General features: G+C 40.6%; 1 protein-coding gene across 1 annotated transcript; it reads right to left on the reverse strand.

The window, feature by feature from the left end:
• Positions 1-2,099: 2,099 nt before the first annotated feature.
• On the reverse strand, positions 2,100-15,546 carry LOC137880555 (exportin-5). Its single transcript, XM_068721968.1, has 33 exons — positions 15,347-15,546; positions 14,837-14,958; positions 14,679-14,751; positions 14,467-14,604; positions 13,931-14,113; positions 13,734-13,760; positions 13,465-13,650; positions 12,965-13,041; positions 12,827-12,871; positions 12,625-12,715; positions 12,413-12,496; positions 12,181-12,306; positions 12,009-12,099; positions 11,786-11,914; positions 10,847-10,956; positions 10,577-10,732; positions 10,318-10,359; positions 10,140-10,229; positions 9,777-9,976; positions 9,580-9,682; positions 9,094-9,275; positions 8,769-8,869; positions 8,576-8,672; positions 8,352-8,488; positions 8,093-8,190; positions 7,938-7,984; positions 7,415-7,524; positions 6,598-6,657; positions 6,271-6,362; positions 6,071-6,178; positions 4,899-5,036; positions 4,182-4,346; positions 2,100-3,937 (listed from the first exon to the last, which is right to left on the reverse strand). Exons 1-33 carry the CDS (start codon positions 15,446-15,448, stop codon positions 3,791-3,793), a joined length of 3,657 nt encoding a protein of 1,218 aa, XP_068578069.1. The 5' UTR covers positions 15,449-15,546; the 3' UTR covers positions 2,100-3,790.
• Between the last annotated feature and the right edge of the window lie 717 nt (positions 15,547-16,263).

The raw sequence follows: 16,263 nt of genomic DNA on the forward strand, positions 1-16,263 counted from the left end.
GCTGTGGGTCGTGTGTTTGATGCAAACAAATGGAGAGGAATGTGTTCAGCTCAAGTCTTCAGAGTCACGCTGAGAAGATCTTGCAACCAGGCAGCAGTGATGGGCAAAGCAGGAGGAGCATGGTGCTGCTGGTTGGGCAATGGGCCCTAGAGGACATGGGGGGGAATGGGGATTACTGGAAAGTAAGCAATTACAGTTCTTCAGATCTTTTTCCGATATTTTTTAAGATTCCCATTACAGCCCAGAGGTGACGCTAACAGTGCAAAAGATATTCAAGAAAAGCAGCAAATTCTAAAAAGCTGAAACCAGATAACGGTTGGCATTTTGCTTGATAAATGACTTAAATTAATTGGTTATCATAGTTGCATAATCATTTTCTGTCAAAAGGCTGATCGATTAACGGACTAATTGTTTCAGCTCTAAATTACAGGTCACGTCAATTTAAAATATCCTAATCCATCCTTTAATAAACTTCTTATACCTTGCATACACTATACAGATGAACTTTGTTTCAGCTTTTAAAACTTGTTTATTAGTATTCATTAGATCAGCATTAGTGATGCAACTTGTATGCAGCATTTTAATGTTGTAGCTCATTTTACCTACTATTATATACTAGTAGGGTGGGTAGTTAAATCGTATTTTAACATATAACATATTTGGCATACAAAATTCTTAAATTGTGAAGTAGTTAACTAGTTAACTTAGTTAATCTAAGAGTAAAGAGTAAAAAGTAACGTTACAATATTTCGCCCTGAAATGTAGTAGAGTGGAAGTATAAAGTAACATAACATGGAAATACTTAGTACCTCAAATTGTATTTCAGTTGTGACAGTTGAAACTACCGTACAAATGTACGTAAAAAGGTCACCATGACTTACTGACTGAGTGTACAATCTACAGATGTAGCCTAACGTTAATGGTACTTTTTAATCTACCGAATCTGTGTTCAGCCGACGGTTGTTCAGCCGCTGCTTGCTACAATAACGTCAACGGTCAACGTACCGGTGTTTAAACGTTTAGGAGGTTGGTTCTCCAGCTAACGTCAACGGTTAACGTACCGGTTCTCCTTGTTAGTTGTGTGCGTTGAACACTTCGACGTAAAAACGACTGCCTGTTGACCATGAATACTGAGCCTACGTGAATTAATGTATTAATTTAAAATACTGTTTTTCATAATAACAAAAGTACACAACAAACCACCGACAGACGCTGGCAGCCATAATCAAACACCGTTCTTCATTGCGCTTCTATAAAGCTATTTACGGCAGTGGACTATAGGCAAATGGCGCGTTACCGCCCCCTATCGACGTGGAGTAAGAAGTGCGTTTACAAACATTCTTCCTAAGGAGTCTCTCCCTCGTTCACGAACTCGTTCCTTCACTATACATCCTAGTCTAAAAGGTGCACTAGTGATTACAAAATTGAGGTTTGGCACACTAATGGATATTTTTTGAATTACCAATAGCATAGGTTAATTACAGAATAGACTAAATTTGAAAACGCAACAAAAACTAAGTATTTAGATGGAGCATCATGGTGAGAAAATTGACATGGCAAAACGGTGTAAATGAGTTAATTTCACTCATAAAACATTATTAAAAGAGTATTAACTAACTCGGAAAGTAATGAGCATATGTCTAAAATATGTTTACAGATTTCAATTCTGTCTAAATTAGATAGATAGATACTGACAGCTCTGAAGAGATCTGTCAGTATATATACACATTTGTATGTAGGTGTTAATAAATATATTAAACATGTCAGTGTAAAGATTTACTGTCATATTACACAGCAAGTTAAACTTCAACTTGTGCTTCTCTGAAGGAAAACTTGATTTAATATAATCATTATCTACATTGTAGTTGTTTTTTCTTTAGGATTTTATTTCACCCTAATGTATATTTGTAACTTCTTCACCATGTTGGTCATTTTGCAAAATGTTGAAAATGGCACATGAGCAAAACAAAATATATAACTAATAAACTATGTAAGTCTGTAGCAAGTCAAAATAAGTCCAACTACTTTTCCATTTATTTTGAATTTAAAAGAAACCAAAAGATATATATTTGAGATTAATTGAAATCTCATTTTTTATTTAAAAACAAAATATAAACCACACTACAGTTTTAAAAAGCATATTTTCTCCATTGTACATAACTTTTTAGTGTTATACAAGCATTTGTTTTAAATGGCCACATGTGAACAAACGATCACCACAAAGACAGTGAAATCAATTGATTGGAAGGTGACGCTTCATAAATGTTCCTATTCCTGGGCAAGGATGATGTGAACCTGATTAAGTGATATCTGAAATGCAGACCAGTCTCTACACCCTTTAAAGGAAGCACACTCTAAGCCAAAATAGCTCCCATATACTGTATTTTTGGCCTGAATCTACACAACACAAAACAAATCACACTATACATGAAAGCTCCATAAGAGCAAAACACATCCATCAAATTATGCTTAAAAACAATCCCTTGGATAATGAAGGAATGTAGTGCTGGTTCATCTTTTTCTTATGGCTGGCAAAACCAGTACAAACACAAAAAAACACTTTAAAAAATGAATATAAACAGCTAGAAAACAGAAAGACTTGGATAAAGCTACACATTAGTTGTTGAGTCCACCATTAAATAACCATGAAAGTCATATCTTATTAGGTTTCACGTCCCAGACATAATTGTCTGGTCAAGTTTGTCAAAGTCTATCTTGAGTGTTTTGGCACAATATGCAGCTGAAATACTTGTAGTATATGTGCTTTGCATTAAATAAGCAATTCAAAACACTACTTGGGTCGTTGTAAATTGTGCTGATATGAGGAACTGGCAAAATGCAAACCGCCAACTGCTGTGGAATGTCTGCAAACCAGAAAATTGTTGTTCATATTTATATCTACAATAACTTGAAATCACTATTCAGCTGAATATTTTTTCTTGGGTATGTTTCCATAAAGCATCTTCACCCCATCGTAGGGGAACGTCACACCTGAGTTACCTTTAGCACATACTTCAGAATCAGAGACTGCATTCAAGCTTGTCCAGTCAAAGGAAATTACAGCAAAAAAAAAGAAAACAAAGATTTTTCTTCTTCTTGACCCGGAATATAACGGCCTCGAGCGCAGCAGCGTGGTCACATAACATATCTGCAACACTAACCTCTGAATTTACAAGCACAAAAGGTCTCCACCGCTCCACAAGCCACACACACTACTCCTGCAGCAATTCTCTATTCTTTGCTTTTTTTGGATCATTAGATGCCAGTTTCTATGCTGCATATCACACCACAGCTTGACGCTCAGTTAGATTTCCTCGTCCCATATATCTGACATACTGTGTGCGTGATGGTGGGCAAAGGGCAAATATTGCCTCCTTAAAATGAAAAAGACCCACCGTGAAACAACAGAACACTGTTTGGTCCCTTTCATGATAGTTTCATGGCTCAATGAAGCTTCTGCTGCAGAGCAAATATCAACGGCTAGTCTTGATATTTTAAGATCATCCTTTAACACAATCTGACACAGAAACAGGCCATTGTTTAATCTGAAAAATGTAGTACAAATTTCAATAGCTCATATTCCTGTGTGAGTGTTATTATAAGGACATTACTTATGAGTGTGACTGGTGCTGTGGCATAAAATAAAAGAAGACCTTTTAAGAAACAGAAGAGTGTTGCCAGTTATGTTAGGTAGAGCCGTGCTGCTCCTGCTTGAGGATGCAGAGGGAAACCGCGGTTTGTACACACTGTTTTCAGTCAGTATGAAGTCCATTAGAACCACTATGTTCTCCTACAGGGTATTGTTCTCCGGGGAGAAGAGAGCTTCCAGGCCCAATGCTTCACTGCTCTGTACATCTTTGTCCGGCTTCGGCCTTTTAAAGAGCGATGGAAGATTCCGGATATGAACCTCCTTCCTGAACTGCTGGCACAGAGCTTTCTGTTGGCCGGGGACAGAAAGAGGAGAGGTTAAACACGGCTATCTGAGATCCACCAGAAAGAATTTCATTACATTCTACAGCCTCATTGAACTGCTGAGCACAGAAGATTTACAGCACAGCCAGAATCACACTGCTGAGTAATGCCATGCACCGTTAGACCCGTCTGTGGTCACCCCTGATGAGCCCTCCACAGTGGGATACAGTAGAGTAGCACTGCTCTCTAGTGGCTGAATGTGGCATTACCCCAACTGTTCCTGCAATGAGCCTCTTGAACTGGTCTTTCCTCTTCTTGTCTCCAAGCTTCTGGGCAGTGGGGTCAATGAGCCTGTGGTCGTACTGGTCCAGAGTCTCCACACTGATGTTTGGGATCTGGGTCATCACCGCTCTCAGCTCTATGTAGCGAGGCCGCTAAGACAGACAGACAGACAGACAGACAGACAGACAGGAAAGGAGTTAAAAAGAGAAGGATTTAACTTGAACGTTCCATGGATGAAACTTTATATTATACCTCTAGTACTATATGACTTTAAGCTGAAGCAATTAGTTGAACGACAGAAAATTAATCAAAAACTTCTTACTGATAATTGATTCATTGTTATTTTTCATGTAAAAATCCCAAATATTCAATGATTCTAGCTTCCCAATTATGAGGCTTTTCTGTTTTTCTTTGTCATATACAACAGTAAACTGATTGATGCAATTTGTCGTTTATTTTAAGTTAGTTTCTTTTATGAAAAATGTCTAAAGCCGTTTTCAACTTTTTGCCATTTTGTCTAATATAATGAACAAATAACAACTCAACATCTTTGGGTTTTGGACTGAAAGTTGAATAAAACTTAGTGACATCTTATAGACAAAACAGGGCAGGTTAAATGTTCATGAAAATAACGGTTAGTTGAAGTCGTAGGTGACTTCTTTAACTGATTAAACAAATGCAGCGATGACTGCCTTTAGCCTCACCAGGTTTTCATAGATGAGCATTGCCAGCTGAGAGAGGGTGGAGTTGCAGACCTCATGCTGCCCATGAACCTGAAGGCCTCTGAGGACACTGGTGTAGAACCATGTGACCGCCTCAGGAAGAAGATTACCCGCTACAACCTGAAGAGACACAGAGTGAGAGAAATATGTGGTAAGATACTTTTCACAGCCTCCTTATGAGTCGCAGGCGATGAGTGAGTACCAACTGAAACATTTAACGAACTAAAGAAATGCACTGTTAACTCTCGTCTGAGAAACATTTGCTTAATCCTACAGTGCCCTGCTGATTCAGGAAATTAACTTTATTCAAAATAAAAAGTATATACTTTATGACATTCGAATATTTGTTCTTAAAAAACACATGGTTTTTGTGCGTTATGTTCATGACACTGTGTCCTACTTTAAAAAGTACAAATGCAGGAAGATAGCAAGTACAACACACCCATCTTTTAAGAGTTTACGTCTCCAGTCTGATTTACATGTGATAACGTAGCGCTTGCTGTTAGGACACAGTCTCTCTCTCTCTCTCTCTCTCTCTCTCTCTCTCTCTCTCTCTCTCTCTCTCTCTCTCTCTCTCTCTCTCTCTCTCTCTCTCTCTCTCTCTCTCTCTCTCTCTCTCTCTCTCTCTCTCTCTCTCTCTCTCTCTCTGTTCTTTGCCATCAGTGTGGTTTTTGTTGAATTCGTTGAGCTTGACTTAATGTGACATTTCATTTTCAATAAATGAAAGGGACGTTATGCGACTCCCTTCATGCTGGAGCAAGGCAGACAGCCCCAGTAGTGCTTTTTATCATAACGTAATATTGATTTTAATTTCTTTACTATTGGAATATATATATATATATATATATATATATATATATATATATATATATATATATATATATATATATATATATATATATATATATATATATATATTCGGATTTTAGAATATTCATGGACAGCCCTAATATACTTGTGCACAGCTTTGAAAGATTTAAATCTTCAGTAGGAAAGAATGAGCCTGGTGCTGAGAGCCACAGACAGGGTAGGGAAGTCAAAAAGTTTTGTTCTTTTCATGGAATTTGTAAAATTATCCCTCAAAAAGGGATGACAAAAAGTGTGACATGAAAGGATAAAATTATATTGGACATTTGTTACATTCAGTGCGCTACCTGCCGCAGAAGTGTCCAGCAGACCATTGAAGCCGTGCGGTGACAGTTAGTGGTGTCCTTCCATGACAGAGAGGTGAAGGAGAGGGTCAACAGGGTCATGTAGATATTCTGGACCACAGAAAAAAAGAGACATTAAGTTTAGATACAGCATTCAATGAGTGGCCATGCGGTCCTCTGGATGTTATGAGTCTTGGGCTGACCTCGTGTTTCATCAGGCATTTTCCCAGCTCAGTCAGTTCCTCTGTGGGCTGGGCAGGAGACGTCGCTTGCACTGAATCCATCATGTCTTCCTCTACGAGAGAATATATTATCAGATGCTTTGTCAGAATCAAAAAACACAACCGTCCTCATGTGATTCTGGGTATTTGTTTTGTTTCTGTCTGGCCAGCTGAGCGGTATCACACTCTTCAGTGACATCACAGCACTGACAGACGAACGAGGATAACTCTCGGCAGGAAAAAGAAGAAACTCATGAAGAAGAAAACCAGAAGAATAGCTTTTAAGAAGCACAGGAATTTGACTCTTACCATCCATTTCCTCCTTATTTGCAGCTGATTCAGGCAGCTTTCTGGAAATACAGCTCACAGCTAGAAGACAAGAAAGAAGAGAAGTATTACGGCCCACAATAACAGTCAGTCTTAGAGTAAAAGCTGATCAGGCAGTTGTCTGCCATTTGCTGAGAATCCCATACATTTTGGTACATTCTCAATACCAACATCAAAAATCACCCTCAACGCCCAAAGCCATGGCTATTTCAGTTTGGGAGTGCACAGTGGAGCTAAATTATTTTAAAGTCAAGCAAGTGGATTGTTAGTCACCCAAGACAAATCTTATTGGTCCATCACGTCGATATCCAGGAATTATGGCTGATATTTGCACTTTCCTGATGCGTTCTGAAACTGTTCTCAACCTTCCCACATGAGTAAAGTGCATAAGCAGTATGAAGGAAGAAGCCCAGAGCTTCACTTAATGCTTCGCTTTACAGCGGGTTTAGACAGGGACATTATATAGCTGTCATAAAACAAGAGTAACACTATTGTGATAAAAATAGTTACTTTTACAATAAATATTTTATTTGTAATCAATACTTATGCCAACAAATGCAAAGTGGCTGGCACATAGAACAAACTGCAATGCTAGTTAGGACTTCTCTTTTAATTCTTCAACTCCAGTTTATTTCAAAACAATCTGTTTATTGCAACATCATGATCGTTTTCAGGTAATAGTTAACCAGGCCTTTATATGTTGTCAGATTCAAATTCACTTTAATGTCTTCGTAACACAACAGCCGTTTGCTATACTTGTATGTAAATGGAAGAAGTTACCAGAGATGTGGAAACTTACCGAGGAGATCCAGGACCTCCCTGCTGAGCAGGCGAACCAGCTGCTCCTCCAACATCTCCTGCGTCACCTGGCTCTCCTGACACACCACCTCCTCCTCCTCATCCTCACCACTTAAAAACACAACAAACAGGTTACCAGTAAGTCCACACAACCAGTTTGAGAGTCAAATAATGAAATATACAGTTTATGCAATAGAGACTTTAAAGTGATTTGAGAAGAGCTCTTATCCGTGCTTATTTTGAACTGCATAAAGAGTCAAAGGAACTGGGTTTCATAGATATTTTACATTCTAATGTTCTGTTGTTCTCCAGCTAAACAAAAGACTGGTGTTTTAGTGATATTGTGATTTGTATTTCAGGCATTCATGTCTAACTTGAGTGTTCAATTAATGTTTAACAACAGCCTCCATTGTGACTCAATCATAAAAAGTGACATACTTTTTTTCTTGTAAAGTACATCATTTCCAAATTCCTGATATATAAACAAAAACACATACAGACACATACATTATCCCACAACTTACTTGACAGAGCTCCTCTGGTTGATGAGCTGCCACTTGACATTGAGTCTCTGTAATATGAAACAGAAGCAAGGCCAAGAGATAATAATGACTGAGTGAATAAAACGTATATAGAGATGAGACGACAGATAAGTGTTACAGAAGTGTGGACATCTGACCTGCTGCATGTAGGCGAACAGAGGTCCTAGCAGGGGGCAAATCAGAGTGTTGTAGTACTCCTGAGGACACGATAGCACCAACTGCCTTAGGAACACCCGTACACTTGTTAAGGAAATGCCATGTTAACGTGAAGCAATAGCTCAGCTTTGTTCATGTAGAGAAGTATACATTTAAAACCAGCATAAGACAAAGATCTTTTACACCTCGTTTATCAAACCACTGAAATATAAAAAAAAAAGAAAACGCAAATGAGGATATGAATCATAGGGCGAAGTCTGTGGTCAGGCACACGGTCGAGGGAGACGAAAGCAGAACCGGCTATTTCTTCACTCAACCTCTCAATGGTGAAGAATTCCTGCTGCAAGGACAGACCTGCACTCCCCAGGACATGGAAGCTACAGAGGTAAAGAAAGCAGAATTTAATCTGCAACTGCATGTGAGCTATAAACAATACGGAGGAAAAGTTTGGGGAAAAGCCTCACCAGTTGTCATACAGTGTGGATAGAAATCCCTGCATCCGCTCCGGGCTGGTTCTATACACAGGAGAGTCATAAATATCCAGAAGATGCTGAGAGAGACCTGGAGAAAGCCCATATTAAGAGGGTTTAACCACAAGCTTTTCAGATGATGGCTCAGTAATGGGCAAAAAAAACATGTGGAGAAATACCCTCTTACCAAGAACCACATTTCTCTCTGCATCCATCACTTCATGGGCCCTGGAGAAAGTCTCACTCAGACGAGCCATGTTCTCTGGCATGAACAGACTGTTGTTAGTCCTGCAGCGAGGAGCAAAGAAAAGAGACAGATCAGTATAATAGCAGGAAGTATTTTGAGACACTATTAGACTTACTCAGAACCCTTTTACACAAATGACCCACATACAAGTCCCACCTAGTGTTTGTTCACACATTGGGGATAATATGATCCTCAGGTTCTTGTTAGTCCAACACAGTTCTCCACATGGCTGAACGCGAGGTTCAGTGCCCTCCGACAGGCGTACCTGATTAGAGCCAGCAGGTTGGGCAGCAAAACCAGAAACTGGGCAGTGAAGGGGTTTCTGTAGATGGGAGCTCCAGCAGCGGTGTAGCCCATCACAAAGCCACCAGCCTTGGCTTCCTCCAGGTCTGCAGGCCAGCGTGCCCGCTTCACCACCCCCAACATGGCATACAAGCAGAAACCCAGCTAGAGGAAGGTCCAAAAAGAAGAAATCAGGAGCAATATGGGGTTCAGTATCTAGTGCAGATTAGAGGACGACACACTCTACCTCATGCCGCCCGAAACGGAGCTACAAACATGCTTGTGTTGTTGATTATTGAAACGGAAATAGTCTGAGGCGCTTATGTTTCTCTCTTTTTTTCCCCCCCAACTGCATTGTCTTATACATTAGTGTGACGCAAGCAGGTCTACATTGATCTCAACTATCTACAACCAAAAGCCCAGTGACAGAAATGCTGCAGTCCTTAGAGGTCACATACTACACACTTACCCGTCCCCTATTAAGGCCCGCTGTGTCTGCATCTTGACTTAGCTCATTGATCACCTGATCGGCACCAACAAAGGACAGGAATACAGCCGGGTCACACAGCACCCTGAAGCACAAAGAGTCACAAGTCAAGTATCTGCCATGACACTGAAACACGTCATGTACGATGTGAACAGAAATAAAGAGAAATCAAAACGCACCGCCTCATGTCCTCCGAGGTCCATTCTGCAACCACTGAAGCCATCAGTTCATCTAGAAAAGCCTTCTGCTTTGCAAAGTCTTTGAACTGGTTACTGATGAGCACCAGAGCTTCCATCAGCGAACATTTCTCCATGTGAGTGAGCGTGGCGTCGCTCGAGAACAACTTCTTAACGTGGTTGTAAAACAAGTCAAAACAAGGCTGGAGAGGAAAAAATAAAATGATGTCAAAGTCACAAACATATACTCGTGTCAATTCATCAGCACGCTGTACTTCAGGTACACATTTAATGCTTAAAATCCACCAACTGAAAGCAATTATAATCCATGTCATTCTACTTTAAAGGGGATATATTGACATTTACCAGGATGTATTGTGGGTAATCCCGGCATATTTTGATGATGGAGGAACAGGCGTGCCTCCTCACGTTCTTTACAGCTCGGGTCCGAGGTGCCTGAAGACAGTTGGAAATTATATTTTTCGGTCTTGGACAAAAAGGATGAGGAGAAGTACCAATATTTGGTTCTCTGAAGGCAACTCACCTTAGTTTCCTGACCAACCTCAAATGTTATGGCACTAAACAGCTGTAGGGACAAAATAATAAGATACTGTGAGGTCAATGTTCATGATAAATACCTGCCATGTAGGCACAGAAACATATTAACTGCAAAATGATGTGACATGGGGAACGTTTTTCAAAAATTACAAGCTGTATTTGCAAAGAGAAGTCAAATTTCACACACTGTTCCGTTATAATTTCCCCCCAAATCACCACATCTGACCAATTAAGACTATGCTGACCTTGTAGAGTATCTGTGGCAGGAAGTGCGGTCTTTGTTTAACAAACGGGAAGAGGGCAGAGATGTTGGTGAGCACACAGGACAAGATCAGCGGGTCTTTGGTGTCGTAGTTCAGCACGGCCTGCAGCAGCTCCATGCTCTGATCTACTGGTAACTTCTAACACAGTGAGAGGCAGAAGAAGAGGGGGGGGGGGAACCTTCACATCATTACAATCAACTTAATTTTGTCTCACACTGTTTTGTTTCCGTTACATAAAATTGTTCCCGTTACCTCCTCCTCCAGATTTTTGAAAATCTGTGTGACCACACACTCCATTAAGACGGTCATTGCATCCCACTGGACCACTGATGGAGACAAGAGTGAGCACAGGCCCTCAGCAGCTAGTGATGGGCGGAGAGAGAAGACAAGTACATTTGCTGCATGTAAGAATTCATGATCATCAACATGTATTTGAAACTAGTTCGGATTTTTTTTCGCTAAGTAAAACAAAAGTCCTTCAATTGAATGGTCAGAAAAGTTAAAAAACATGTTTCGGAATTGAGTCTGTGCTCGAGTGGTCAATGGGGATTGCTCTAGTAAATGCTTCTCCATGTTTAGTTCTGACTCTGGGAACAGAAAGTAGACCGGTCCCAGACCACCTAAGAGGCCGGGATGGTTCATAAGGTAGCAGCAGATCAGAGATGCATTTTGGCCCTAAACCATTCAGTGCTTTATAAACCAACAGCAGGATTTTAAAGTAAATTCTTTGTTGGACAGGAAGCCAGTGCAAAGACCTCAGAACTGGAGTGATATGATCTACTTTCTTGGTCTTAGTGAGGACTCGAGCTGCAGCGTTCTGATTGACTTTTTACAGAGACCTGTAAACACACCGTTACAGTAGTCGAGTCTACTGAAGATAAATGCATGGACAAGTTTTTCCAAGTCCTGTTGAGACATAAGTCCTCTAATCCTTGATATATTCTTCAGGGGATAGTAGGCTGATTTTGTGATTGTCTTGATGTGGCTGTTCAGGTTGAGGTCTGACTCCATAACTACACCTAGATTTCTGGCTTGGTTTCAGCTTTACCTCTATTAAGAGCAGTGCTCTTTATTGTAAGCCCAAATTTAGATCCATAATGCTGCATATTTTTTTCATTAACCAAACCCACCACAACACGTGTACCGAACAATCCTCCCCTCCAAATTTCAAAAACGAGGACAAACACTTACATGTTGTAGCCCCGGTCTCAATCGGGCTGGCGATCTGATACTGTAGCCATTCTGCTGCTATCTGGAAAGCCTCCAGAGGGACGATGCGACATGCAATCCTCACGACCTCTCCCTGCTGCGCTCGAAAAGCTGTGAAGTATGAACATGCACTGTGAAAAACACCAAAGTATCAAATAAAGAGCACTGCTCTGAATTGAGGTAAAGCTGAATCCATAATACTTACAATTAAAGAACGAGTTGAAATCCTCATCACTGTCAAAGTCCACACGGGAGTACTCGCAACTTGGGTTGTCGTTTCTAGATGGAAATCCAGTCTGGAGAGAAAAGACGAAAACTTTACACCTGTTTGGCTTCCGTGTACAGAGGGAATGGAAGCACCGACATCAGTGTCTCACCTTGACTAGGTTGGTCATAGACGCTCTGAGGTATTTGACGGCCATCTCAACAACAACCGCGTCCTTCGACAGAGTCTCGTGTCTGAACAAAGCTCCCCAAGTGGCCAGAGTGGATGACTTTAAAAACTGCAGGAAAAGAAGGGGGACAAATCACAAGAGGAGAGATCACACACAGCTGAAAAAAAATCATGTTCTACTGATTAAAATGCAGATAAAATGATTGTCTTCTCACCTGACTGGAATGTGTAGTGAAGGCTAGAAACGCTTCTGTGTACTTGCTGAGATTTGCAGGTATCTCGACCTCTACATCTGAACCCTGTGGAGAGAACATGACATTTAAACAAAGAGCCTGAACTGTTAAGACATGCTTTCGCGCGCGTGCGTGCGTGTGTACGAATGCCCAGATAAAAGACCGTGTGTGTGGCCAAATTAACACAAACTCACCACTAATGAGCAGAGTTGGCCTCCCAGAGCACACAGGACCTGACACAGCCTCTTCAGGAAGATGTACCGCCGCTCCACCACCTCCACTGCTCTAAAGTCATACACACAGGACTATGAGTCACAGCTACATGCACTGAATAAACTTACTACGATGTGTTTTCATGACTGCTTTACAGTGAGCCAGGTGTTTCACGTTACTTACTGGGACTCAGTGGACTTCTTACATATAGCCAGTCCATCTGCTGACCTGTAACCACACAGACACAAAACCATTCAATACCTGTGACGACAGAATGTTGAACCCTGTGAAGAGAAATGATGGAGAAGCAGTTGCACTCACTGGGCTGCAGACAGGATGTAGTGAATGGCCACGTCATCAAACAGCAGCATGAATGGCTTCCTATCCTCCAGCTTGCCCTGTGGCAGAATGACACAATTCATTAAACACGTCTTATTATTGTTGTTAGGTGAATATAAACTTTCTATGCAGTAACTAAGCATACTGTAGAGTTGAGTCATCTGATCTACGGTAAAGATAAAGCTTATTGTTTGGATTGTCCGTATGTGAAAAAGACTCTTCCATACCTCTCAGTTCAGGAGATATGGGCAAAAAAAGGGAGTTATAAATAGCCACATGGTGGCGCTGTTGCTTTCCATGGCCCAACTTTCCAATAAATTCTATTCAAATCTGGTAATCTGGTATTTCTAAGATATCATACAGTAGTAGCTATCTGACAAACAAAGACAATAAAAGAGACTGAAAGAATAATCTCCTTACAGCTAGCATTATGGCATAACCATAAGGGGGTTTTAACAGCGTGTTTTTTCCTACCGACTCACCTTCCGGCTGATAGCGATGAGCAGACACTCTGCTGCCTCCAGCTGCAGCTCCGGTTCACTCAGCAACAAACACAACATCTCCAGTAGATGACAGTTTCCGGTGGTGATGTGCACCAGAGACACCCAGTCTATGTAGCCTGCAAGCGTATTCAGCGTAGCCACCGCGACTCGACAGTGAGCTCTGGCCTGTGCGTGGAAAATGAAGGTAAGTAATCAAGTCCATGAGAGGTTCATTTTAGAGCAGTGATGCAGTGATGTTTTTTTCTCACCTGCAGTTCATGTCCAGGTGACCCGTTCTGGATAGAAAATAAATACAAATATTTTTCATTTAGCAACATAAATAATAATAATAATAATAATAATAATAATAATAGTAATAATAATATATCAATAGATAAGATTAATGCTGAGAAGTAAATCGTAACGCTACCCATTTCAACAAAAGTTAGGTTAAGACCCCACTGACCAGTTTACGGTAGTCCTCGACATTAACATGCAGAATGGCCATCATGAAGCTGAAGATGCTTTCCATGTTTTGGGTGAGTGTCTGCTGGATGTCTCTGCGTCGCTGGTTGGGCAACGTCTGGAAGGTGATCACATCCTCCGCCAGCCTCAACAGGATCAACATCACCAGCTCCGTCTGCGCCTCCTATGAAAGTCAGAAGTGCATTTTTGTCTTTTAATTTGTTGAAGTCTTTTTTTTATCCATACTGACTGAATTAAAGGGCTGCATCTTTTGGCCAAAAATAATGTTTGCGCTGATAACATAATCAAGTGGAAAAGTTGTTTAGGTTCATAGTTGCTGAACTTATCCCACAATTGCTAATATCTACCAATGGCCAAGTTGACATGACGATGCCACATGAAAATGAACTAATCGACGGGTACTTATTTGCATGTGAGTTATGACATAATTGTATTCAAATTGCATGCAAGCTGGCAAAGGATACAACTGATATGCAGTAAGAAACTATAGATGTATATATTATATAAGTCACTCACCCCATGGCTAGTGAGAGCCTCCATCTCTTTAAGCATATCGGGCCAATGTTGAGGCCATTCTCTCTTAATCATTTCCACAGTGATTCGTGACAGCACATCTTTGATGTGGCTCTCCTCCTCCAGGATTGCATGAGTACCCTGAAAAGACCCAAAACAGGTGTCAGATAAGCATTTACGACTGACAGTAAGAATTGAATTAATATCACACTCACAGTGGATAACAGCTGCATGGCACACTCCTTCAACTGGACTTTCTCTTCTTGTTGCATGTTGTTCCATCGAAACCTGCAAAATTGTGTTTGCTCCCTTTCAGATATGCATCTTTTATCATACAATTACTTGTTATGCTTCGGTTCTGTGTGGCACTCACTTGATGACGTGCTCCAGGATTTGCAAGCCGAAGTGTCTCACCACAGCTGGCTGGGCTTTGTCGGCTAATTGTAAGCCACATGGGACACAGAAGGAGCTCGTCTCTTTAAACTCCTCACAGAACTGTTGTGGGAAAAAACAAAGCCTGTTATTCTGACCCAGCACCTAGTTTAATAAACAACATTTGAGCAGGTTTAATAATAAGTATTAACGTATTATTACTGTATACACGTCCGTGTACCGTTTCTATGAATGAATGAATGAATGGACGTGAGTCGACAGTGTTGTGGTGATAATCATGGCACAAGTTAGCATCTGGCCATCATCATTAAGAATGTAGCTAACGTTAACAAACGTGCACGAATGTTATGTTTATGAACTATGCCCTTACTAATAACAACAACACATGTTTAGTCAGCTACGCAGACACACAATTCTACTTTTACAACAGTTACAATAGATGACAAACTCAGCTAGCTAGCAGCTAGCTAGCGACCTATAACGACGCTACCTTTAGGGCCTCCAGTCGGTAGATTTGTCCCGTTTCTGCGTCCATCATCACATTCACAGCTTTGATGAGCTGCTCACACATGGCGGCCACCTGCTCAGCCATGACTCCAGGTTGTGTCTTAAGGCAAAAGCGATGAGCTCTCCTATGCAAAACACCTGCACTACAGCGAGCTGCGTACGCTCAGGGAGGTAACCAACGGTACCAGCGTGCACAAAATGTGCTGCCTGCGCGTTTGAACATGTGGCTCGCCGTTGAACAGGAATTCTGGGAGTTGTAGTCGACAATTTTTTTTTTTTAAAGATCGTTTATGAAGGAAAGGAGAAATCACTTCTGGGTTAACAACTAATTTGGAGTCCCAATGTGTACGTCTTATTTATTTATTCATCAGTAAAACATTATGAAATAAATGATCATATTAATACATCAAATATTCAATACATTGTGAAATTATAAATGATCAAAACTAAACTGAAACGAAAACGAAAACGAAATGAAATGTCAATACTTCTCAATTATATATTTTATATTACATGCATTGGGGTTCCACAGTAGATTGACCTCTCATCTCACCAGCAAGCAGTTGTTTTACTAAATTGTAGTCATTCCAGCCTTGAATAAGTAGAAGGTCAAATTTCAAAGAACGCTGTCAAATGTATTAAAACAGAAAACAATGATAGGCCTCTGAAGCCATTAGGAACAAACTGATTGACAAAGTAATACAACATTGGAATGATATAATAAAGAACCTGTGACATATGACAACTACATTTACTTTACTTGAGTATTTTACTGTGTGGTGTCAGTGGGTCTACTTTTTTTTTAACTTTTTTTAAGGATCATCTTGTAATAAACTCCTCCCACTTCACCTTCGGCTTCCAGCCTGTCAAATACGAGCGGAGTGAGACATCTCACTTTTC

The sequence above is a fragment of the Cebidichthys violaceus genome, unplaced genomic scaffold (assembly GCF_023349555.1).
Source record: "Cebidichthys violaceus isolate CVI_PGR_0920_01 unplaced genomic scaffold, fCebVio1.0.p SCAF_10, whole genome shotgun sequence".
Classification (NCBI taxonomy): Eukaryota; Metazoa; Chordata; class Actinopteri; order Perciformes; family Stichaeidae; genus Cebidichthys; species Cebidichthys violaceus.

What these genes read in the sequence shown, in the direction of transcription:
- LOC137880555 (XM_068721968.1), bottom strand. Translation starts at nt 15,448, where the DNA reads ATGGCTGAGCAGGTGGCCGCCATGTGTGAGCAGCTCATCAAAGCTGTG. An exon ending in ATCCTGGAGCACGTCATCAA is followed by an intron (nt 14,752 to 14,836) that starts GTGAGTGCCACA and finishes ACAATTTTGCAG; the next exon opens with GTTTCGATGGAACAACATGC. An exon ending in CGGGCCTTAATAGGGGACGG is followed by an intron (nt 9,276 to 9,579) that starts GTAAGTGTGTAG and finishes ACCTTCCTCTAG; the next exon opens with CTGGGTTTCTGCTTGTATGC.